General features: G+C 36.7%; 2 protein-coding genes across 7 annotated transcripts in view; one reads left to right on the plus strand and one right to left on the minus strand.

The window, feature by feature from the left end:
* Nucleotides 1-24,885, plus strand: part of arl6ip4 (ADP-ribosylation factor-like 6 interacting protein 4) — a 122,358-nt gene that overhangs the window by 1,833 nt on the left and 95,640 nt on the right. The gene's annotated exons all lie outside the window — the stretch shown is intronic.
* mapkapk5 (MAPK activated protein kinase 5) lies at nt 669-24,338 on the minus strand. 6 transcript variants are annotated; one of them, XR_013195674.1, is made up of 14 exons: nt 23,662-24,315; nt 18,840-18,913; nt 15,785-15,860; nt 15,136-15,233; nt 14,929-15,037; nt 12,324-12,413; nt 11,798-11,893; nt 10,981-11,061; nt 9,935-10,122; nt 9,132-9,252; nt 5,135-5,265; nt 4,344-4,421; nt 1,336-1,440; nt 669-968 (listed from the first exon to the last, which is right to left on the minus strand). XR_013195674.1 is itself a non-coding variant. In XM_077206812.1 (14 exons), the coding sequence occupies exons 1-14, from the start codon at nt 23,695-23,697 to the stop codon at nt 874-876; spliced, it is 1,416 nt and encodes a 471-aa protein (XP_077062927.1). In that variant the 5' UTR covers nt 23,698-24,338; the 3' UTR covers nt 669-873. The 6 variants fall into 6 exon arrangements, 4 of the variants coding, with proteins under 4 accessions (XP_077062927.1, XP_077062926.1, XP_077062929.1 ...); XM_077206812.1 differs by having other exon boundaries at nt 4,344-4,459; nt 23,662-24,338; XM_077206811.1 differs by having other exon boundaries at nt 669-964; nt 1,332-1,440; nt 4,344-4,459; nt 23,662-24,338.

The raw sequence follows: 24,885 nt of genomic DNA on the forward strand, positions 1-24,885 counted from the left end.
CGTTATCGAGCACACCCATTCAATCGCATAATGCACCACAATAACGAGTGTACAACCGATGTACACTCAACGGCTAAAGAATACCCATAATGCACTGTGAGGGTTGTGCTGAATGAATTCCCGTGACTGATCAGAAGATTTGAGGCAGAGGTTAGAAAGTTGTGTTACTTTTGTACAAAAATATTTATCAGAGGATGCTTACAATTACATACATTTGTCAGATCAATGATGCGATGAATACTGTAGAAGTTTAAAAAAAGTTCAAAATGGCAAGACAACATTATTATCATTGTATTCAGTATGAACCACATTTAGTCACATTACATTTTCAATTGATTTTTTGCCATTTTATTTGGCCCAATCACTGCTTTATATATATATATATATATATATATTAATACAGTATATATTTATATATATATATAAAGGTTTTTGTGATTTTGACAAAAAAGTGTTTTCAGATTTACAATATACAAAATATATTTAATAAGCTTATGTAATTGTTTCCCAAACTGTGCATTACATCAATTAAGCTTATTACATTTTTTAAATCATACTATTATCTTATTTGCATACTTATTAGATGACTGACAAAATATCATCTAATATAGACAACATTATGTGCGATCCCTTCCATTTCTATTTCCCCAGAAATGAAAACACTGCACTTTTTTAAAACACATATCTTTACTGCAGTCTGTAGTGAAAACAAATCATACCACCAACAACTTGGTTTCAGCTAGAGATATACAACAGACTACAGCATGACCATTGAAAAAGGTCTGCAATTTAATACAAAAAGATGTTTTGCAATCATATGCCTAATAACAATTATAATGAACAGTACAAAAGAGAGTAAAATGTCAGCACTTGCTATTGGGAGTCTTGTAAAATTGTCTTTTCTTCAATGGCCTGTTTGACAATTTCAGCCAGCTTTAAGCGATCTACTCTGTCTGAAAAAGATCTACCTGTAAAGAAAGAAAAACAGAAAACAGATTGGACTGTGCTTGTTTGATCCGTCAATTCATCCAGAAATTAAGGCCTTTGAGATGAATTATGAAATTAATTGGCCAATGATGACAAAATATAATCAAAGAAAAAGCATCATAAACACTTAAACGTAATTAAGTCTTTGAAAGAACAGAGATCAGCTCTAATACTGCATTTAATTTATTACACTGAACCAAATCCCACAACCCAAGATTTATTTTATTAGTTATTAAAAAAAAAAGAAAGCTGTTGATATGAGCACTTACCTCAAATTCACACAATTTTAGTTTACTGTAAAAAGTACTGATCTGACCAACCACAGAATAGCTTCTAGTAAAGACCTACCATCCCAATTTAACCCTTGCAATCCGTCTCGGAGAAGCTTGCAATCTCGATTGAAGCGCCACGCTTCATGCATAACTTCATTTAACTTCTCATCCTCATTGTCACCTGTAAAAACAACAAAAAGATATTGTAAGTACTGCAATTTACTTAATTGTCGGTTGTTTTTTCTTAATAAGGCAGCTTATAGAGTCACACACACATACACTCACCTAAAGGATTATTAGGAACACCTGTTCAATTTCTCAATGCAATTATCTAATCAACCAATCACATGGCAGTTGCTTCAATGCATTTAGGGGTGTGGTCCTGGTCAAGACAATCTCCTGAACTCCAAACTGAATGTCAGAATGGGAGAGAAAGGTGATTTAAGCAATTTTGAGCGTGGCATGGTTGTTGGTGCCAGAAGGGCCGGTCTGAGTATTTCACAATCTGCTCAGTTACTGGGATTTTCACGCACAACCATTTCTAGGGTTTACTAAGAATGGTGTGAAAAGGGAAAAACATCCAGTATGCGGCAGTCCTGTGGGCGAAAATGCCTTGTTGATGCTAGAGGTCAGAGGAGAATGGGCCGATTGATTCAAGCTGATAGAAGAGCAACTTTGACTGAAATAACCACTCGTTACAACCGAGGTATGCAGCAAAGCATTTGTGAAGCCACAACACGCACAACCTTGAGGCGGATGGGCTACAACAGCAGAAGACCCCACCGGGTAACACTCATCTCCACTACAAATAGGAAAAAGAGGCTACAATTTGCAAGAGCTCACCAAAATTGGACAGTTGAAGACTGGAAAAATGTTGCCTGGTCTGATGAGTCTCGATTTCTGTTGAGACATTCAGATGGTAGAGTCAGAATTTGGCGTAAACAGAATGAGAACATGGATCCATCATGCCTTGTTACCACTGTGCAGGCTGGTGGTGGTGGTGTAATGGTGTGGGGGATGTTTTTTTGGCACACTTTAAGCCCCTTAGTGCCAATATGGGCATCGTTTAAATGCCACGGCCTACCTGAGCATTGTTTCTGACCATGTCCATCCCTTTATGGCCACCATGTACCCATCCTCTGATGGCTACTTCCAGCAGGATAATGCACCATGTCACAAAGCTCGAATCATTTCAAATTGGTTTCTTGAACATGACAATGAGTTCACTGCACTAAAATGGCCCCCACAGTCACCAGATCTCAACCCAATAGAGCATCTTTGGGATGTGGTGGAACGGGAGCTTCGTGCCCTGGATGTGCATCCCACAAATCTCCATCAACTGCAAGATGCTATCCTATCAATATGGGCCAACATTTCTAAAGAATGTTCTCACCACCTTGTTGAATCAATGCCACGTAGAATTAAGGCAGTTCTGAAGGCGAACGGGGGTCAAACACAGTCTTAGTATGGTGTTCCTAATAATCCTTTAGGTGAGTGTATATACATACACAGGACCTAAAACTAAGTTTTCGCCACACCTGCCAATGGCCATTGACTTGTGTCAAAATGTACCGGTCATAAATATTTTTTTACCGAACATGAAACAGTAATGACACCAACATTTTAGATACCAGAGAAAATTCACAATTCTTTAATAGTTTCAATACCACAGCTAAAACTACTAGCCTAACTAATATACATTTAAAACATTAATAAAGACAAGTAAACAGTAATAAAATAAGAACAAATAATCAGATTACAATATAACAAAGATACAAATGAAATAAACTGTTTTTTAAAATGTTTTTAGGTTTGACGGTAGTTTTCAGGTACAGAATATTAATAAAGTAACGAACGTAAAAAAACTGCATAATCTTCACCGTATAAACTGAACATCCTGATTAATTAATCATTAAATTATGAAAGTTATTCAGTCAAGAGCAGTGAGTTTTCAGAAATATTAGGCTGCTGTCACTTTAAGAGTGAATGCACGGGTCTAATATACTGACACACATGCATTTACTTTCTCAACTGTTTATGTTCACTTAAGACTTAACCGATTATTTTTAATAGTATACCCACTATTTTTTGACATTTTGTGTGAAAATGTCCGTTCAAGTGCAAGACGACGTGGACGAGAGCTCTGTTTATGATTGGGTAGTGTGCGCACACTTAACTTTCCATACAGTGTGCGAGTAATGAGTGATTGAGTGTGTGCGCTCTTTTAGGGGTCGCTCACGTCGCATCTTTTGCGTGCTCAAGTTCATTATTTTAAAAGTAGACGTGTGAAAAGCGTGCTCACAATGCAGAGTGACGTAATGAAGCGAATTTGGGTTAATTAAGCATTTATATAGTGTTTGTTAGCGTTTGTCTGTGCGGTGTGAACTGGCCTTAGGGACTGCTGTGGCAAATATCTCTTGTTATCTCCTGTGGTGAAAATAAATTCTTTAATTTTGTTTATATGTCTATGTTGTATTTTTATATGCTTTAAATTAACAAACCATGTGTAAATTCATAAGTCGACAGCAATGCTGAGTATTTTCTCCTTAAAACTGCAGTGAACCAGAGACAGTCTCAAAAACACAGTTTGAAATTGCTGGTGTTTCTGACGTCACAAACTACCTTGTAACCAATCAGATCAACGTGTGATCGTCAACGAGTGGATCTCTGAGTGAGTGAGTGAGTGGAGGCGGGGCTCATTTGCATATTCATAGAACCGCGTATACTAAATGAGGCAAGTGTGTCGAGTTACATTCAAGATATTTTAAGGCAGGAAGATGCTTTTTTTTTTCCATGGGAAAAAACATTTAAATATCTAAATTTGGTGATCAAAGATGAGTTTTAAGGGATAAAATGATTGACTAAAGGAAATTTAAATTTCCAGTAGCAGAGTTTTTACTTGGGCAGAAATTAAAACATCCACTTGTGTATATTTCTTGTTTTCCTATTTGAACAATTTCCAATCTTTGAACAATTATCTTCGGTCTCAGTATTCTGGAAGGAATAACCTGAGGATTGTAAACACCACATACCAACAATATCCAGCAGCAGAAGTGTGTGTATATGGAGTGTGTTTGTACGTACCAGCCTGTGGTAAGATGCACTGCGCGATTACATCCCTTAGTTTTTCCAGAGCCACGTTGGTGTCCTCTGCCTCGTTCTCTGGATCATTGATGAAAAGTTCATCACTAGGTTTGGTGCTGCATGAGGCAGAAATTAAGCATGTATCTATAAGTGAATCCTGTTAAAGGGTTAATTCACCAAAAATGTTAATTCTGTCATCATTTACTCACCCTCATGTCGTTCAAAACCCATTAGACTTTTGTTAGTCTTCGTAACACAAATGAAGATATTTTTCATGAAATCTGAGAGATTTCTGTCCCTCCATTCACTATTTGAAAGTCTATTTTAATTAATTAATTTAATTTGATCAGAGAACATGTACAGAAGCTCAACCATACTTCCTTAATGCAAAAGATCAAACCTCACTGGTTCTCATACTTCAGCATCCATGACCAAATCTGAATGCTGTAAATATTGTTCTCTGATGTGAATAAACGTCTAAATTAAATCTGCTCATCAGATAAAGTGATGATGTCTCTTCAGAAGACTTGAATAAAACCGATCGATTCATATGGACTTAGTGCCACAGGGTTTTGGTTGTACATTTCAATCTCTTCATCATAATTTGTGTTGCGAAGATGAATTCGGTTTGGAACGACATGAATGTGAGTAAATAATGACAGAATTTGCATTTTTGGGTGAACTATCCCTTTAAGGATTCCATTTCCCAGCTGGTAAATGAAAACCACTGTCACGGCTAGCAATTATTTTCAATGAACTGAGCAGTGAGACAGCAAAAAGAAGAGACTCACCCAAGTAGCTTTCTCTTTCTCAAAATGGGGTTGTTCACAGAGTTGAGTGGCTTTAGACTGAGATTGAGGTCTTGTATCCTCATGTTGGCCAGTTGCTCAGCATGTGCCTGTTGGATTCCAGCCACAACTGCCTAAATGAACAATAAATAACTAATATATTTATTATGCACATACAGTAACAGCATGCATACAAGTATTGCAGCAGTGGATTCTGATGCATTGCACTGCTTTGTTCAACAGTTCAGTTCTGAATAAATTCAGATTTTAACCTCTGGTGTGCGGCGAGGCACATTTTTAAAAAAAATCAAGGACTTTTGTCAACTGTAGAGCTGCTTTATTGCTGAAGTGAATTTGTTTCAGTTGATGAACTATGCTCAAGTCAGTTAAGTGTTGATTCAGTTCAGTTCAATAACAGTGTCAATGTTGCACTGTAGAGCTGAAATTGCATTCGTTCCATAACTGATGAATTTTCCTGTTTATTTATGTGAAGCTGCTTTGAAAGAATCTGTGTTGTATAAAGCGCTATATAAATAAATGTGAAATTTGAATCCCTGGCATATATAGTAAAGTAACATGCGTAAACACCTATATAGTGCAACGGTTGGGTTCCAGAAGTAATTTTTTTCTCCATAGGGAACTTGATGTTTAACAATAATTTATAAATTTTTTAAAAATGTATAATTTTTAAAGGAGTGGGGGCGGGGTTGTCTGACTTTCAAATGCTTTTTTGCTTCCAATCAATGTTTGTAATGTTATGATTGACCTCGTAGCTGGTTGGATTGGTCCATGGCTTATAACGCTTCAACAAAGACTATTTTGAAACCCCTATGGGAGAAATGAATGGAAAAAATACTTTCGGAACCGACGCCACTGAAAAAGTGGGTGTGCACTAATGCACTCTATTCCACTGAAGAAAAGAAAAAAACAGCCTTGACTTCTGATTCCTGCACAAAAAATATAATGATAATAATAATTTGAGCAAATGTCAAAGCTTACACACAAATCAGAAAGTACAAATTACCAGGACAATCATATGCTTTATTGTAATGCATTTCAACCATTACTATTCAGCACTATTTCAGTGAGACAACAATTCCGTTTTCATAGAAGTGCAAATGTTGCTGAGCTACTGCAATGTAGCCAAACAATAGCAAATCACAACCCAAGATTTAGTGTGGGTGACTGACAATGTATCTAACGCACAATGCGTATGATGTAAACTTCTGAGTTTACAGTCAAGTCTACATGTAAAGTCTGAGTACAGTCAAACTTTTGACACACTGATTCGTGTGGTACGTCTGTGCATGTGCCTGAAATTGTTTGCAGTATTCACTTGGTGGCAAAATCATGGACCGGTCAGACTTTATAGTGTCTTTAACAACTATGCACTTACAAAAAAAAATCTTGGGTACAGTGTTCTTATTGTGTTGATGTTATATTGCAGAACACTCGTGCTGCTACTGAGGAGTGATACGGGTAAGGTTAGGCACAGGTTTGGTGGTAATTATATAGATGTAATGACATGCAGGTATTTAAAAAAAAAAATACAATGCACTTATTGTGTTCATAAATGTTTTTATATTGTACTTATATCAAATTATTGTTTTAAAATGTACATACATAGTAGTTAAAGACACTTAATATAAAGTGGGACCAATGGGTCATTGCTTTCACAAAGTAGTCAAATATGTAAACAGAATTGCAACAGAAATATAGACACTTTCTTTAAGCTAATTTTCCAACCGTTATTACAACACCAGTGAAAGCAGCAGCAGGACGTCTTTACATGAAAATGGATGGGTGTTTTGTTTACCCAGTATATGATGCTTTTTCTGTGTCTTTCAGAGCGGCGGATACTTGCCAAACCTTACATAGCATAGCTTCTAAAGTTAAGATGCTAAAGTTTAACTGATTCATTGCCCCTCCCACATTTAAATGTACTAAAATGTTGCTATGTCTGCAGTAAGTATAATAAACAATGGCAGATACTACTCAACTATGAAGAAACTACATTTCTGGTTTTTAGGTTGTGTGTTCACACTTGTAGTTTGGTTCTCTCTGGACCAAAAAAGAAAAGACATTTAGTATTGGTTCACTTACCTTTCACACTGTCATTTTTCATTTGGTGTTTATGGCGTATATTTTGCAACAAAACTTGCATCCAAAACACTATGTGATGGGCTAAATGCACTACAGCATTTAAATGTAAATTGTAAATGTTGTACAGTTGTGGTCAGAATTACTGGCACCCATGGTAAATATGATCAAAGATGGCAGTAAAAAAAATCTGCATTGTTTATCCTTTCGATCTTTCATTGAAAACATTCGCAAAAATCTAACCTTTCCTTGAAGTTAAAGAACTGAAAGTTGGGGGAAATCAAATGATGAAATAAATGTTTTTCTCAAAAACACGTTGGCCACAATTATTGGCACCCCTAGAATTTTTTATGAGTCAAATATCTCTGAAGTATATTTCCATTAGTATTTAAATTTTTGTAGCACACCAGGGTGACCATGAACATGAAATTGTCCAGTTATGACTTCTTGTTTCACAGGAGTTTAAATACGAGTAGTAATATAGTTCTGAATTGCAGCAAAAGATTTTTGAGCTTCACAATATAGAAAGTGTTGAAAAGAATTTAAAATTCCCATTTCCACCATTAATTAAGAAGTTCCAATCAACTAATGATGATACGAATCTGCCAGGAAGAGGACGTGTGTCTGTATTGTCTTGATGCGCGGCGAGGAGGACAGTTTGAGTGGCCAAAGACCCTCAAGGATCACCGATGGAGAATTGCAGAGATGACTTGAGTCTTAGGGTCAGAAAGCCTATAAAAAAATAAACATTTAAACAACCCCTACATCACCACATGATGTTTTTGGAGGGTTACAAGAAAAATCCTCCTTGTTCATCCAAAAACAAACCGGATTCTATGGTCAGATGAAAATAAAAATACTGTAAAATAATGTTGTGGGCCTTTTTTTATGCTGGAGGTCCTGGACATCTAGTTCAGATACATGGTATCCTGGATTCAATCAAATAAATAAAATCTATGGTTAGATCTTCCATCAGGTCAACGATCCAAAACAATCATCAAAATCAACACAAAAATGTGTCACACTGAGCACAAAAAGAAGCTTTTTTCACGGCCATCCCAGTCCCTAACCTGAACCCTGTAGATTGAGTGGGCTGAACTGAAGAGAAGAGCAGCCAACATGGATCTGGGAATCTGCAGGATCTTGAGAGATTCTGTATGGAGGAATGATCTCTGATCTCTGATCAGGTGTTCTCCAAACTCATCAGGCATTATAGAAGAAAACTCAGAGCTGTTATCTTGGCAAAAGGAGGTTGCAAAAAGTATTTAATAAAAGGGTGCCAATAATTATGGCCAGCGTGTTTTGGAGAAAAGCATTAATTTCATAATGTGATTTCCCCCCCACTTTCAATTCTTTTACTTCAATGAAATGTTAGATTTTTGTGAATTTTTTGATTGAAAGATCAAAAGGATAAACAGCCATCTTTGATCATTTACCGGAGGTGCCAATAATTCTGACCACAACTGTATGTGTGTACATATGATGGTATTTTTACCAGCTGAGAACTTACGAAGAGCTTATAAAATGTGTAAAGGATTAAAAACAGCTTCAGGAATCCCTCCATCACACACACACAAATGAAGATCTGCTGCGAGGAGACGCGGTTCTGACGCCTGTACCGAACTGTGATGGGCAACGTAGAGGAACCAGGCATTCTGTCCTTTATAGGGTCGCATCTTGTCTTTGATCCGTGTTGCGTTCATATTTCAGTCAAACTTCATAACGTCAGAGGACTGAGATCCCCGTCCGCTTGTTTGATGCGCACCAGGGTTCAGATGGCAGCGTCACACTTATTCAAATGAAGTTTACAAACAGAGCAATCGCACCATAGTTTGTTTTAATCAAACTAAACCTGCCAAGTGTGAACACACCCTAAATCTCGTCTTTCTTTGGAGCTCACCTTGTCCATCATCATTTGAGCAGAGGGAAGCACATTGTCCAGTGCCTCAGTGCAGTTGAGCCAGGGATGGGTTAATACTCCCTCTATGGTTAGTCTCTCCTCCGGCTTTACTTTAAGTAGCCTTAATGCAACACAATATGTTAGATCTTCTTGTTTCTACAAAATGTGTGAAACAAATCATTGGCTTACACCACTAAAACTGAGTAACAATATCTCCCATTTTACATAGTTACTTTATTTATTGCACTCTGGATCTCTTATTCCTTTTCATTCAGTTGAGGCCAGATTATTTCTCCCGCAAAACTATGACTTTTAACAATCTCAACTGAGAATTAAAGATGCAAGCAGCATCATCACATTTACTTAAAACGTTTAAACAATAAGTGGTGCAGTCAACTAAATTGATAAGGGTATTCTGCCAATGACAAAGTCATGACACATACTGTATGAAGGATTTTATCAGTAGGCTAAAGACTTGAACTCGAACACTGAACTCGGTGTGACAAGGAATCAAAGGGAAAAATCTATTGTTTTCACACCCTTCAATTCAAAAGTTATTTCCTACAATGTGTGTGAGAATCTGAACTGTTAGTGGCACTAGAGGATTTGAGAAACTGACATTAAAATGGGCAAAAAAAGATTTTAAAATCCACCCTGATAATTGTGCCAAATTTCAGAACATTTTATTTTTGCTGCCATTGAATCCCAGACAGAAAAATAAAAGATTCAATACACGGTTTGGCACGTGAATAAGGAAGAAAATACGTTTCAATAAAATAGAACGTGAATGAAAAGACACTCACTTGCGGACAATGTCCTTGGCCATTTCAGATATCTGACTCCACTCCTCCTCTGGGAAGTCGAAGCTGCCCGTCATGATTTTTTTGCGCATGTCTTTTGGGATGGTGCGGCTGTGGTGTTTGGAGTAAAACGGAGGATATCCGCAGAGCATTACGTAGACGATCACCCCCAAGGACCATAGGTCACAGCTCTAAGAGCGAAAATTAAGATGAAGTAAGGAGCTAGCAAGCTAAACACCTTCAGCCAATAAGTCTTGTGAACAAAGACTGCATGAATAGACCATCACAGTCCAAAAATGTGACATTTTTAAGCATGATATTATGAACTAAACATGAAACTGTGGCAACTTCGCATATTAATGGGAGAATATCCTTGGTTTACACATTGACTGGGGTTTTTTGGAAATTACTATCTAAAATGACTTTTATTTTATAAAATAAGAAAAAGTTTTCAGTAGCAAAGCTATTTTATTTATGAATTCAAAGGCCATTGACTGAAAAAACATTTCTATATTTCCAAAACTTTATTTAAATAAATTCTCTGCCTCAATAATTGTTGTAGGAGCAGCCTAAACGTTTGTTTATAACTGTGCGTTACTGTAGGTGATGACCACCACACAATAATTTAGGAGTAAGAAACAGTGAAATCCAGATATTTTCAAAGGGTTCAAAAACTGTAAAGTAAGAATAAGATAGTGGGCAAGAATTTGAAGATTTGCACTGTCACTAAAAATGACCAGTGGCCATCAAGTCAGTTGTCCAATTATAAATAGTGAAATATAATAAAAAGGATGAATTTAAGTACTATATTTTAGTTTATTATTTTTTTATGTGTATTTTAGTGGAAGTTTATTATGAAAAATGCACTAAAATACTTAATTTCTATATTAAATATATATTTTCCAAAACATTTTACTCTAAAACTGCAGGGGGGAAAAAAATCAAAGTGATAAATCTTTTCCATAAAATAAAATTTTCCATTCAAAAACAACCGATGATCACCTGAGGGTTAAAGAACAAGCCATAACACTGAGAAGCATAAGGTATACCTTGTTGTACGTGTAAGGAGTGGGTGAGGTAGGTATAATTCCAGACTTTTCTTTCTGGTGCCGTCTTTGTGCCTCCAGGACCTATTAAAGTAGGTTAGATCACATTTGTCACATAATAAATAAGTTTTGTGCTGTTTATACGTGCTGTTTATTTCAAGTCTTCTGAAGAGACACACAATTAAATCTGATTATCGCTATACAGTATATGTGACGATCAGATTTAATCACATGTAAACAGTGCACAGGCATAGAGCACAAACATGGTAAATTGAAGCAAACTTGATTGACAGGTATCGACTGCTGTGAAAATGATCACAGATGACATCGGTATTAATATTACTATAATATTCTTGCAGTGTTTGTCTTGTTGTTAGGACTGTTTTATATGTTTTAATAGCAGACCAATTATTCTTTTGCAATGAATTTCTGAATATTTTATTTCTACATAACTAATAGGTAAATAGCTGACTAATAAGTAGGATAATTAATACAGTTAGTCAGTCATTCAAAAAAAAATACACTTCTTTATAGTGATCAGATTATTTTGCAATAATGACCAGCTGATTGTATATTATCTCTTATTTATTACTCCATCACCTTGACTGGGTGGGACACTGAATTGACATTGTTGATGTATAAAAATCACCATGTTTATATTCATTCCTGTGACATGTTTTTCCAGCCTATGTAGTTACATTAATTTGGACCAGTTAGGAAGTTTTGAATTCAACTATTTGAAAAGATTAAGGAAATGTGAATTGATGATACAGTATGATCCCTTTAAAAGTAAAGTGTTAAGAGGTCAATGAGGTCTTACCTGCGGTGCTACATAGTATGGAGTGAACTGTGGGGTCATTAAATCACCTTGGTCGATTTTGGCAAAACCAAAATCACACAGTTTAACAGGGGCGTCCTGATGGGGCACAAGAAACAGGACTCAAAATATAACAGGAAAATATCCTTACTGATTATTGGAATAACGTTCTTAATTCAGAACAATCTTAAAGTTAGAAATAATTTACGGGATGAGGATTTACATTTTTTTTTATATAGGTTAGGATTGTAACAATACATGGATTCTGGAAATGAAAAATGGACTGTGATGTGACAATATCTCTCTATTCTGACCAATACAACAACAGTGGTAAGATGAATTATTAATGTAGATAGCAATATTAAACACTCCATATTAAATCATATGCATTTAAAACATATCAATAGTTTTTTTTTAATAAGCAGCATTTCTATTCTGGTGTCAGAAAAGACCAAGATCATTCCTGGTGTAACAATTCAGTCACACTTTAATGAATGGAACAAAACATTATTTTGGTTTCAGGTCTTACCAGGGAATTATCCTTGAAGAGCAGGTTCTCCGGTTTCAAGTCTCGATGTGCAATATTTAATGAATGACAGTGTTGCAATGCAAGGCTTATCTGTAAAAATGACAGAAGTTTCGTCAAACTATTTACTACAAATATGGGTCATTCGATTTAGTGCATTTTAAGTCTTCAGTGTCTCAAATTATGATGTTTATAATGTTCCATTTCAATAATAATTTTAATAAGTCAGCAAAAAAGAATAGAGACTATTTAAATGTAAATGGAAATAATATTGGAGATATTTGAAAGGGCCTTAATGCCTGTTCACAGCAAGAACAACAACAATAAAGACAACTATGACGATAACTACAGTAGTCAACATTTGGGGATCAAAACCATTCATCAAAGTTATACATGAATTTTGAACAATACCCGTTCTTGTCTTAAGACAACTTTCATGAACTTTTTTGATCCACTTCAAATGTTGACCACAGTATATTAGCGTCTACACCAATGCATGATACCGTTCTGTTCATTATAAGCGCTAAGGTTTGTCATTAAATGCTCAAGCTCTTTAAAGCAGGATGGATTCTGATTGGCTGTCAGTTTTTATCGTTCATCAGCTGAAAAAAAAAAAAAACAATCTGAAAGGGATTCCAACGATATTGTTTCTCGGTGACGTTATCGTTATGGTTGTGGTGTGAACTCTGCTATTCTTTTACATTTAGAATGATGTTCAACACTATTAGGGATGCACAATTTATTGACCACATATCGATATTGGCCGATAAATGGTCATTTTTAATGTTATTGTTATCGATCCGATAAGAAAATTTGTCCGATATATCCAAGCCGATAGATAATGGATTATTCACTTCAGCTGAGACACTTCAGATGCGCACTGTTCGCCATGATTGGGATCACTTCGAAAAGGAACATGCAGTTGAGTGCAACATGTGCAGCACAAATCGGTCATATCGGCTTCATAACATTATGAGAACACGACTGTAACAGAATTTCGTGGATTCTTGTTCAACAGTGTTTCAGTGCGTCGAGCGCGTTGTGATGGAAAACACGGGTCTACGGAGTCAAGCCTTCATAACAAGCACAGTTTAGTTCGCTTTTGCATTCGCACACTCAAACAGAAATGCAAAACATTAAAAGCTATGATTGGGATTGAATATACATATTTTTGTAATAAAATAGTTATAAATTCTTTGAGCATAGTTGCATTCTTCAGCAAACATTGAGTTCATTAACATTCTAGCAAAGCGGTTCAGTTTACAGAAGTTCGTTCTCTTCAGGTTCAGTGCGCGCAGCTCACAGCAATGATGTCATTTGAAACAGTAGGGCTAATATTAAAGAGGTTTACTATTAATGTAATATTAAAACTGTGTTTTTCCCTAAACTCAATACAGATAAAACTGAAATTCTGCTGATTGGCCCTAAAAGCATCCTCTCTAAATCTCTCAGTCTCACTCTCAATATTGATGGTTCATCTGTCCACCCTACCCCTGTTGTCAAAAACCTTTGGCATTTTGCTTGACTCCACCCTTAGCTTTGATCCTCATATCAAATCACTCGCTAAGACTGCCTTCTTTCACCTCCGCAACATTACTCGCCTCAAACCCTTCCTCTCTGTTAGTGATGCACACACTTTAGTTAACTGCTTCATTATGTCCCGTCTAGACTACTGCAACTCACTTTTCCTTGGTCTCCCTGTCAAATCACTTGAAAGGTTACAATATATTCAAAACTCAGCAGCCAGGCTCCTCACCCATACCAGAAGATCAGCACACATCACTCCCATTCTCTACCAACTCCACTGGCTACCAGTTCCGTCCCGGATCAAATACAAAGTAGTACTACTCACCTTCAAAGCGCTACATAACCTTTCTCCCCCCTACATCTGCAACCTCCTGATCCCGTACACTCCATCCCGCTCACTCAGATCTTCTGACCAAAATCTCTTGGCTATCCCCAGCTCCAGACTTTCCACCCTGGGTGGCAGATCCTTCAGTGTCTTGGCCCCCAAACTCTGGAACAGCCTCCCACAACCTCTTCGTGACTGTCCTTCACTTCCCCTCTTTAAAGCTCATCTCAAGACCTTTTTGTTTAATGATCATTTCTCCACACCAAACTCGTAGCTTCATATTGATAACTTGTCTTTGTTGTATTGTTTTGGTTGTTGCTGTTGTGTATACTTTCCTTCCCACTATGTAAAGCGACCTTGGGTTTGAGAAAGGCGCTATATAAAATAAACTTATTATTATTATTATTATTATAGGAGAGCAAAATTAATTTTAAAAGTTAAGGAATCTTACCATCTTATATAAAAATTTGAATTTAGATTTATCGGCCAATATATCGGTTTTCGGCTTTCAAATGTAAAGAATTACCGATATCGGCCGAAATTTCATATCGGTGCATCCCTAAAAACTATACATTTATCTTTATAGTTATCGTCCTCGTGTGAACCTGTACTGCTCTGTGTGTGCACATTATGTATGCACATTTTTTTTATAATAAAAGGATTATTTCAGGGCTTGGGCCCTAATAAGAATATATCAGATTTGAGCACTAAGGCTTGCAGTGTGAACGTAGCCTATAGGGACCATCATTGCTGTACCTGTTTTGTGACCTGGCTGGCCATCTTCTCTGTAAAGTGCTTGTGCTGGCTGATTCTGTGGAACAACTCACCGCCTTCCATCATTTCCATGACAATCAATAACCTTGCCCTTTCAAAAAGAGGTAAAGAAAACAGATTATTTACATTTGTAGGTAGTTAGATCATTAGAAACACTGTCTTAAAACTGTACATGTTGGACTCCACTACCTTGGACTGGATTCATGAGGAAACTGTACACTGTTGGCATACACCTCAATTATTTTGACAATGTTGGTGTGAGAGGCACACATCATATGAAGCCGAACCTGCAAATAAATTTACAAAAAAAAATCACAGCAGAGAATTAAAGATGTTCTGTAAAGTCTGAAAATTCAAATTCAACTTCACGGCCTCTGCTAGAGACAGCTAGATGCTGATATTAAAGGGATAGTTCACTTTACAATGAAAATTAAGTCATTTACTAATAAATTAAATTATTTACTCGCCCTAGTGTTGTTCTAATGCCGTATGCCCTTATTTCTTTAATGGACCACAAAAGGAGAATTTCTTTAAAAAAATTGTCCCGCTCGCAGTCCTGTGATCAAAAGGATCATTCTGATACTTTTGCATCATTTTTTTTAAAGCTTGATGCTGGTCAGTAATCACTGCCATATGGACGGACATTTAAAAAAAAAAAAATACTCCTTTTGTGGTCCATAAAAGAAACAAGGGTGTTCGACATTAGAACAACACCAGGGTGAGTAAATGACGACTTAATGTTCATTTTAGGGTGAACTTTCCCTTTAACCTCTAACATGAAAAGAAAGACAAATTCTTCAAATAAAAGAAATCAAATCATGCACATAGTGCTCGGTACCTCATTGCGTGCTTTGGGTCTGTCAATCAAGATCTTCAGGGCAAATCGTTCTTGTGTCGGCTTCTTCATACATACCCTGGAAAAAAAAACAGCAATTCATCAGTTAATGTCTTAACCCTGTAAAGCCTGACATATGAAATAAATAAAAGTACTTTTTTTTTTTTTTAAATGAACACTTTATTAAACTTTTAGACAACAAAAAGTTTGCATTTGTGTTTTTTCTCGAGTATCGTATTTAATAAAATTGAGTCTCATTTAAGGTCCGATATAGTGAGAATATGAAGCTGAAACTCAAGGAGGAAAAAAATAACTCAATATTATTCAGAGGCCCAAACTGAGCAAAAATATGCGATTTGGTGCAGCTGCTGATATTTATATGGCAAAAAGGCAAGATAAAATGATGTACTGTAAATCACACATAATATATAGCAGCTACTTACATAAAATGCATATAAATATCAGTCGTCACCTTATCTGACAATAATATATTCATGGGCGAGGCTAGCCCCTTTTTAGGGGTGCTTCAGCACCCCTAAAACGGAGCTCAGCACCCCTAAAACTTGGAGTAAGAAATGTTGTTATTCTAAAAATTGTATTCGTCTTTGAAAAGGTTAAATAATGTCCAAACCATACTCTGTAGTTTGTGGTTTAAAATGTATGTGTGTTAATGAAAACATCCCTGGCCCCGCTTAGCAAATGGTGTCATCCTCTTTTCTTCTTCTACTTCTCCTCTGTACCTGCACTCATAGACATCATATAGAGGGAATGCGCGTGACGTCACCGTCAGCTGGCGTGATTGAGGCCACGCTCACTAAGTGGCAAAAAGACTGAGCGGCAGCATTGGTTTTGAGCGTGAATGCCGTGAAAAACACATCTAAAACGGGAACGAGCTTTGCGATTGACTGTACAACTACATTTGACAAGAAATCTGAGGTATATTTTTACAGACTGACAAAAGCTACAGAACAGAGAAGCAAATAGATCGCTGCAATTCATAGAAACAACTGGACTCCAGGCAGCGAAAGGTGGATTTGCAGTTATCATTTTTGTGTCAATATGCTGAATTTAGTGGTAAAACCATTCTCTATATATTGTATTGTTATATATTGCAGTGACAACTCATCAATCAAATATTTACCACTGTATATTCTGTATAATTTCACATTTTTAAATAAACACTGACAAAAAACTATACAAGTTTTAAGTCTAGACGATATGATGATATATATAACATAAGTGATAACCTGGATTTAGACCTGCCTATAATGAATTTATATAAAGCGTTCACAGGCAAATTTGCTGTATGTATTTCCCCTGTGTCAAAATCAGGCACATATAAATGTCAGGAAACACGATTCCTGGCTGCATGTCAATATCCATGGATCACTGGATCTTTAGTAAGTTGTAAGGAACACTACATTGAGTCCAATCTTTAGTTTAAACTGATAATCGTTTGTTTTACTTGCGTTTTCGCAGTTTCCCCTATTAAATCCAGTCACGCAGCTGCTCTTCTGCCACTCAGTCCGGCTGAGGGGGCGTGTTCTGGCGGGAAAGTGACGTTAATGCATTCCCTCTATAGATAGACGCCCTATCGACCGCTACTGCCTATTGGCACGGACGAGCCGTGCGGCCACCATCTTAAACCGGTCACCCGCTCCGCTCAGTGTAATCTGTTTGGCAGGTGCAATGAGCTGTCAGCGCATTTAATCAATCATATCTCACTGAATACCGAACTGATTTTTAGGCGGTTTTTTTTGCTGCAAAGGTCATACACGTAGCTACGATACAGGACACATTGAATATTTTGTATCTATATCTATTTACCAATAGTACGGTAATGTTAAATGTTAAATCTTACTTGTGAAAAGTAATCCCCGAGTGATGGTCCGCCGATTTGAGCAGGAATATGCTGCACAGTGCTCTGGCATCTACTGCTGCTATGCAATGCAAATAGGATTATGACCGGTTTAAGATGGCGGCCGCATTTCTTGCGCCACAGCGGCCAATAGGGCATCTAGTCTCTATATGATATCTATGCCTGCAACACTCAGCACAATCGTCACCCAGCGCGAAACACACGCAGAGTGAAACCCAGTTATGTAGTGTTGTGAATCAACTAAGTTGCTCCAAAGCTGTCTGTCTCACACTTCTTTCCTTGTACCTAGAGTTGTGCCGATTCCGAAACCATATCGGTGAGTACTGGAGTCAGTATCCTGAATCACCATGGTACACCTATAATAAGTGTTTATTTTCGGACTATTTTAGTCCAGCGCGTCGCCGCCGCTGTGGAGTAGTACAGGACCTGGGTGAATCGTCCATAGTCATAAACGGAGAGAAGTAGCGCCGGTTACAATGTTCTTCCGCAAGACGCATGCAGTTCTGTTTATTAACTGTTAGAGCGTAAAACAAAAACAGCAACGTGACAAATAAACTGCGTACCTGTGTAGTGCGTACGTGTGTCTCTGTTGTTAAAGTTTATCGTTAATTTGATACTATTTTTATTTTTTTATTGAAATGTTTAGTAAACAAAGAAGAAAACAGTCACATAGAACAAATAAACGGAAAGAAGGGAAAAAAAGACACCAAGACAGGGGTATATAACTAATCAGAAAAGATTACATATCAAAGGAAAAGATTAAAAGACTTACATATTTCAATTGTTTTTAAAGCCTTCTTACACGAGTCAGAGATAGGCCCAAAGTAATGTGGTACTTCAGTAAGCAAAACATAATAAGCGGTCGGTATCGGCCGATCCCCATGACAAGAAATCGGCTATAAAAATCCTGATCGGAGCATCCCTACTTTCTAGAGCTTTTTATTCTTTTCAGAGTGGTGCTAATTGAACCACTGTTTCGGGAAATGATTTCAGTCCTACAAAACTATTTTGGGTTAAACTCGAAAAAACACACATCTACAGTGGGAAAGAGGCTAATAACTACATCTGCTAGTTGAGCTTTATGGTGTTTACAGGAAAACACATACAACTCTTTGCCTGTGTTATTTTACACAAATATGACCTCACAATATACCCTTCAAACTGGACATAACCGCATACCTCACAGGACCACTGATCCCAGCTCCCAGCTTCTGTGACCAATTGATGTTATACTCTTCCAGGATGGATGTTTCCTATAACAGGAACACACAGAGTGTTTAGGAACAGTTCATTCAATTCACTCCACCAACATTACACTGGATATAGCATAAGTGAACACACCCATGCTAAAGTTGACTAAAAAGAGGAATAAAAAATAATCTTTTGGAAATTGATTTTAATGCCTTAATTAAAAAAATGAGGAAAAATCCAACCTTTAAGGACACCAATTTTCTTTGTTTTTCATAAATAAAATGTTCTTCCTTAAAATACAGGTTGCGTAAATCAGGACACCCCTATGTTAAATTCCCATAGAGACAGCAGATTTTTATTTTTAAAGGCCAGTTGTTTCATGGATCCAGAATAATATGCATCCCGATAAAGTTCACTTGGCCTTTGGAATTAAAATATCCCACATCATCACATTCCCTTCATCATACCTAGAGATTGGCATGGTGTTATTTCAGTTAGCCTAATAGCTGGTGTGATTTGCATTGAGAGATGATCTTATGGAAAGTTCCCCATGCCAATCTCTAGGTATGATGAAGGGAATGTGATGATGTGGGATATTTTAATTGCAAAGGCCAAGGGAACTTTATCAGGATGCATATTATCCTGATCCATGAAATAACTGGCCTTTAAAAATAAAAATCTGCTGTCTCTATGGGAATTTAACATAGGGGTGTCCTGATTTACGCAACCTGTATTTTAAGGAAGAGCATTTATTTATTTATTTAGAGTACATTATTCATTCACAAAGAAAATTGGTGTCCTTAAAGGTTGGATTTGTCCTCATTTTTTAAATTAAGCCATTAAGATCGATTTCCAAAAGATGATTTTTTATTCCTCTTTTTAGTCAACTTTAGCATGTTCACTTATGCTAAGCGCTGTACATTATGCACTACATATAATTGATTATTTTGCCTTAAGTAGTAATTGTTTCGAAATGGTTGGTTTCTGCATTGGGAATCATGATGTAGCATCTGGACCAATCAGACACACAATTATTCATTATATTTAATGAATAATCCAACAGACGCCTCAAGACCGTAACAAGCAAAGGTCCAAGCAGGCGCCGAGATGTCTGCTCTTCTTCCACTGATCAATATCAGTTTTTTTCCCCCTGGCTGACACTAGTCCATCAACTAGTGGACCTCAGAGACAATCCAGGTGGGGGAAGGTGGCCACAAGCAAAAGCACAGGCCATAGAAAAGACACGCAAGGCCCATTGAAAATCACTGCTTTCCATTAATTCATACGCAAACCTTCTATGAATGAACATGCATATCTCCTGGACACTGTGTGTAAGATTATCACTGTCTTGTATAGTGTCTTTTGTATTGTATACTGTTTTATTCATGCTTTATGATAGAACCACTTGTTAATGTAGCCTCATCTATACCAAGCTTCCTATCAAAAATAATCCTCATTTAATGCCCTACACATTGGTGTACATCAGTGGTTCCCAACTGGTTTGACCAGGGAACCCACATTTTCCCATGGGCACCCGCTTTTTTAGAAGTTTTTAGACATTTAAATAGGGCTGGGTATCGATTCAGATGTTTCGTTTCGATTTCGATTCGCAACCTCTAAATTTGATTCGATTTTAATTCTTGATCCGATTTCTCGATCGAAATTTGATTTCGATTCCCGATTCGACTCAATGAATATGGATTTAATACAAATCCTATATTTATAAAAAAGAACGGTGAACATAAGTTAACAAGTGGTTAATTAATAAAAAGAAATTAAGAGCCACAAACCTGTATATTAAACTTTTTATTTTAAGTACATTAAAACCCAACTTCAAATGTATACAATGAATAGACAGGATTTTGATGCAAGATGAAAAATTAATGCTAAAAAATTGACAAGTCGGAGCAGTCGCATGCCATGATCATTCGGGATCAGGTTATTTTATGTTTAAAATAAAACTAACATAAAATCTCACAGCATTAGCTGTAACATGGTGGCTGCAAGGCTATAAAACAGTGTAGGAAAACTAATACTGGCTTCTGGGTGATAGATAAATAAATACGGAAAAAAATCGATTTGTGGCCTTTGAGAATCGATTTAGAATCGGCCACATTTTAAAAAACGATTAATCGAAAAATCAATTTTTTTTTTTGCCCAGCCCTACATTTAAACCTAATTCCTAAATATATATATAAAATATTATAAAACAAGTACAGTCTCACCTAACTAAACACAATTAACAATTAAATAGCAGTCTCAAAGTAGCTTTTTTGTTAATACAATAAAGGCAAGTTGGTCTGAGCCACAATAGTCATTTAAAAACATACGGAAAAAATCCTCCCGAGTGAAAAAGTGGTATTTTACCATGGTAAATACACGATACTATCAACTGTTGATAAAACATACGGACACTGAATCTGATAAACAGAATGAACATCAAACCTGCTTGCAAATCCTTCACAGCTCACACGTACCAGTTGCGTAATTTATTGGTACTTTCTAATTGACAACTGCGACGTTGTACAAGTTACGAAAATTAAGTTAGAATACACTGACATGTAGCCTGACGACATCTCTTCTGACTGCAGATAATGAATTAGGACAACGCATTTTTCTCAGGCACTCTTTACTGCGTCTGACAGAAGTGTCAAAACAGCTTTTACGCACATCTTTCAAAATAAAAGTCTTGATTCGGAAAAACATGTTTCTTTGACCGACCCACCAGTTGAGAAACACTGGTGTACATCACCTCCTCATAGCAAGCATTATATTCTTGTTATATTAATTGTAATTAATTTAAAGTAAATTAATTCGTCAAGTATGAAAGGACACAAATTGCCAGCCCACTCTAATATGCAAAACACCATGCTCAAAGACAAAGGGTCATAAACTTTTCCTTCGAAAGTTTAAGTTAACATTCGCTCACTGACCCCCTGGAGGTTAAAGGTCACCTTCTCCTCTTCCTCCTCCTCCTGGTTGCTGTTCGTGTGAAAAGAGTGGAGACATCCAGTCCGACTGCGGGACCTTTCCCCCGGAGCGCAGCCGGAGCGGCCTCAAGTTACAACCATTGTGTACAGAGTCAAACTAACACTGCAAGTTCGCCATCATTTCTTCGTAATCGATCGCAACTTCAACACCATCGACTTGTTGAGCCATCGAGACTTTCTCCTGAGATTGCATCCGGACGCCTGTTCAACGGCTAAGGCATTGCAAGTATCGTACATGGTACGATTCATAAGGATTCGATCACAGCTACATGCTAAGAAAGAGTTATTTTTCTGTGGCCACAGAATTGATAGATGATCAATACTGAGTGGTCGCTGAACAAACAGATTAATTGACTGTAGTATTAATTAAGCTACATCAAGATAATTCGATAACTGATCCAAATATTTATAATTATAACAAGTTGATTAATCATTCATCTTTCCCTTTTTAACTTATTTGCTGCAATGAGATCATGCTCAAAACCAAGAAGAACCAGTAATCTAAAAGTAATCAAAGTTACCTAAAGGTTTGATACTAATTACAATTTTTGTCATGCAATTTGGAATCGGTAACAGACTACAATTTGTAAGTTATCTACCCCGTATTGGTCTTATCAACCACACAGTATCACAGTATCAAAACAAGTACCCTACTGGGATAAAAGCTTATAGTCTGGATATAAACACTGATGTCTACGGTAGAGATTAAAATAGAGTAAATCACCTTTTGAAAGTAACTTGACGATTCAAATTAAGATTACATTGTTACACCAGTAGGTGGCGACAAGTGACTTAAATGTAGCCTATTTGTCATTGCATCATTCACTCGTTCAAAAACGCTGATTCATCCAGTAATGAAACAAGTGAAGTATTTATAAGTGATCACTAATTCATTCGAACCGAAAACATTTTTTAAATTAATTATGTTTTAAATAGACTGCATATAGACAAAAAAGTGATTCTCAATTTACCCAGAAAACGCTCTACTCAGTGCTTAAAGGTAGGGTTGTCAATTTAAGAGCAGTTAACTTTGAAATCATGTGAGGAACGTCTCCTTCAAACACAGCAGAGTCTGCGGATCGAATGCAATGATTGGATGAACAATTTCTTAAAAAGTTACGTTTTTTGGTCCTGAGACTTCCACAGATATGTCCAAGTTTTAATATTTAGACGATTTCAATTATTGATTGCTATCAGGATGTGAAGAGCGCTTCAAATAAATAAAATATTATTTATAAAAAAGCGTATACAAAATAAATAAATAAATAAATAAATTGCCTACCCTACCTTTAACCGTATGATCACGCACTATGAAAAGGATGCATATTTCTTGTACTGATATAGCAAATTCAGGTATGTACTCATTCTTCATTTGTAGTAGTCATCAAAAAAAAAAAAAACTTTAATATATGTCACTAATGACAAATCTACTCTCGTTTCAATTAAACGCAAGTGGCGCCCCCGTGCGTCTCAGTGATGCATTGCAGTGAAAATGACATCAATACACTGTAATATTTATACTGCAATTCTACAACAGTGCGGGTCTTGTTAGTGGGATTGTTTTGTTAATTAATTTATTTTTTTCTTAGTGGAATCTTTAAGATAATACACAGATAAACAATTTTAACTCAAATTGATGTTATGTCAATGTCCTGATTTATTTTGTTTAGTAGCCGTGGTGTGACATGCAATACATTGTAACTGTTACAGACAGCAGTTCATTAGTGGAACTCGTCATTTAATGGAAATACGGTTATTAGAAGTTACAGACATGGAAATACTGAACCGTTTACTTTTTGTAAATTCATTCCACAGCTTACCTTAATGAACCTGTCCACGATGGTGTCCTCGGACATGATGTTGATCGTGATCTTCTCTTTCTGGCTTCAACAGGCTCGTACAGGTGCGATCTTAACAAAATCGTGATGTTGAACGAAGTCTACTAAGCGCTAAGATGCCGTCTCATGTATTATTCCCATGCTGTCCGATGAACTTTTGAACACCAGAGCTTTTCTTTGTCCGAACTGGCATTAAATGTCAAACTCCACAAGACACTAGGAAAGGCTATGCGTGTTCGGCTAACATCTTACACATTCACAGGCAAAAGTATCGCAGACTACCCAACGTTGAAGCAACAGTACCTCCAACCAGGATTAACTTACACTGTTGTTGACAACTGAGCAACTAACCCGATGAAGGACAAAAAAAGAGGTAAAGGTAATGCCTATTAGAAGCAGCTAGCTATGTAGCTTGAGTTCACAGCAGATGCAAATTCTCGCACTCATTGCGTCACGTGCGCGTGCTAGCTCTGATAACGTCACTGTCCTGTCCAGGGTTCAGCGCTTTACAGTGTTTTGAAAAGCACCATAGAGACCAAATACTATTTTGAGTTTGTTTGCTAAGGTGCTACTGCTACCTTTGATCCAGAGCTGAGGAAGGTGTTTCTTCTTTATTACACGCCACATTCTGCAAGCAAGCGATCGAGGCGCATTCCGCCGCCTAACGGAGAGGAGCGCGAGCTTTCACAGACTGTGATGATGACGCGTTTAACGGTCATCAGCATCGCAAATCCTGTTTTTTATATTTTCATTTTTTTAAATGTACATTTATAACACTATACTTTGTATTATATTACCTTTGAATCCAATACAAAAAAAAATAGTTAAAACCTAGTTAAAATCCCCATGAAATCAAAATTGTTTAAAAGTTTTTTTTGCTTTTAGCAGTTTTAATTGGTCTTACTGACTGTTATCTATAAGCTAGTGTGCTCTGAAACAATGACAAAATTCACATTTAGAATATATAAGCATTCCAAATTTAGTCTCTCATTTTCACCAATATGGATCTATGATTTTGATGACATCCCTCTGCACTTCAGCTTCTCATCAGATTTTCTGTCCAATCAAATACTCTCTAGAATCTGAAGCTCCGCCCCTAAATTATAAATATACGCTGAAGCTGTGGCTAATATCAGTCACTTGTTCACACATCTACTATTTTCTACATGGTGAATGGCACATAGTGCACTATATAGGCGATAGGGA

Source organism: Siphateles boraxobius, unplaced genomic scaffold (genome assembly GCF_051911475.1).
Source record: "Siphateles boraxobius isolate OS27281-9 unplaced genomic scaffold, OSU_SipBor_1 56, whole genome shotgun sequence".
Lineage (NCBI taxonomy): Eukaryota > Metazoa > Chordata > Actinopteri > Cypriniformes > Leuciscidae > Siphateles > Siphateles boraxobius.

Excerpts from the sequence above, each read along its gene's own strand:
- mapkapk5 (XM_077206812.1), bottom strand. The coding sequence starts at position 23,697 with ATGTCCGAGGACACCATCGTGGACAGGTTCATTAAG. Across the intron at positions 11,062-11,797 it reads CATACTATGTAGCACCGCAG|GTCCTGGAGGCACAAAGACG; the intron begins GTAAGACCTCAT and ends CTACTTTAATAG. Across the intron at positions 969-1,335 it reads GCAAGGGTTAAATTGGGATG|GTAGATCTTTTTCAGACAGA; the intron begins GTAGGTCTTTAC and ends CTTTCTTTACAG.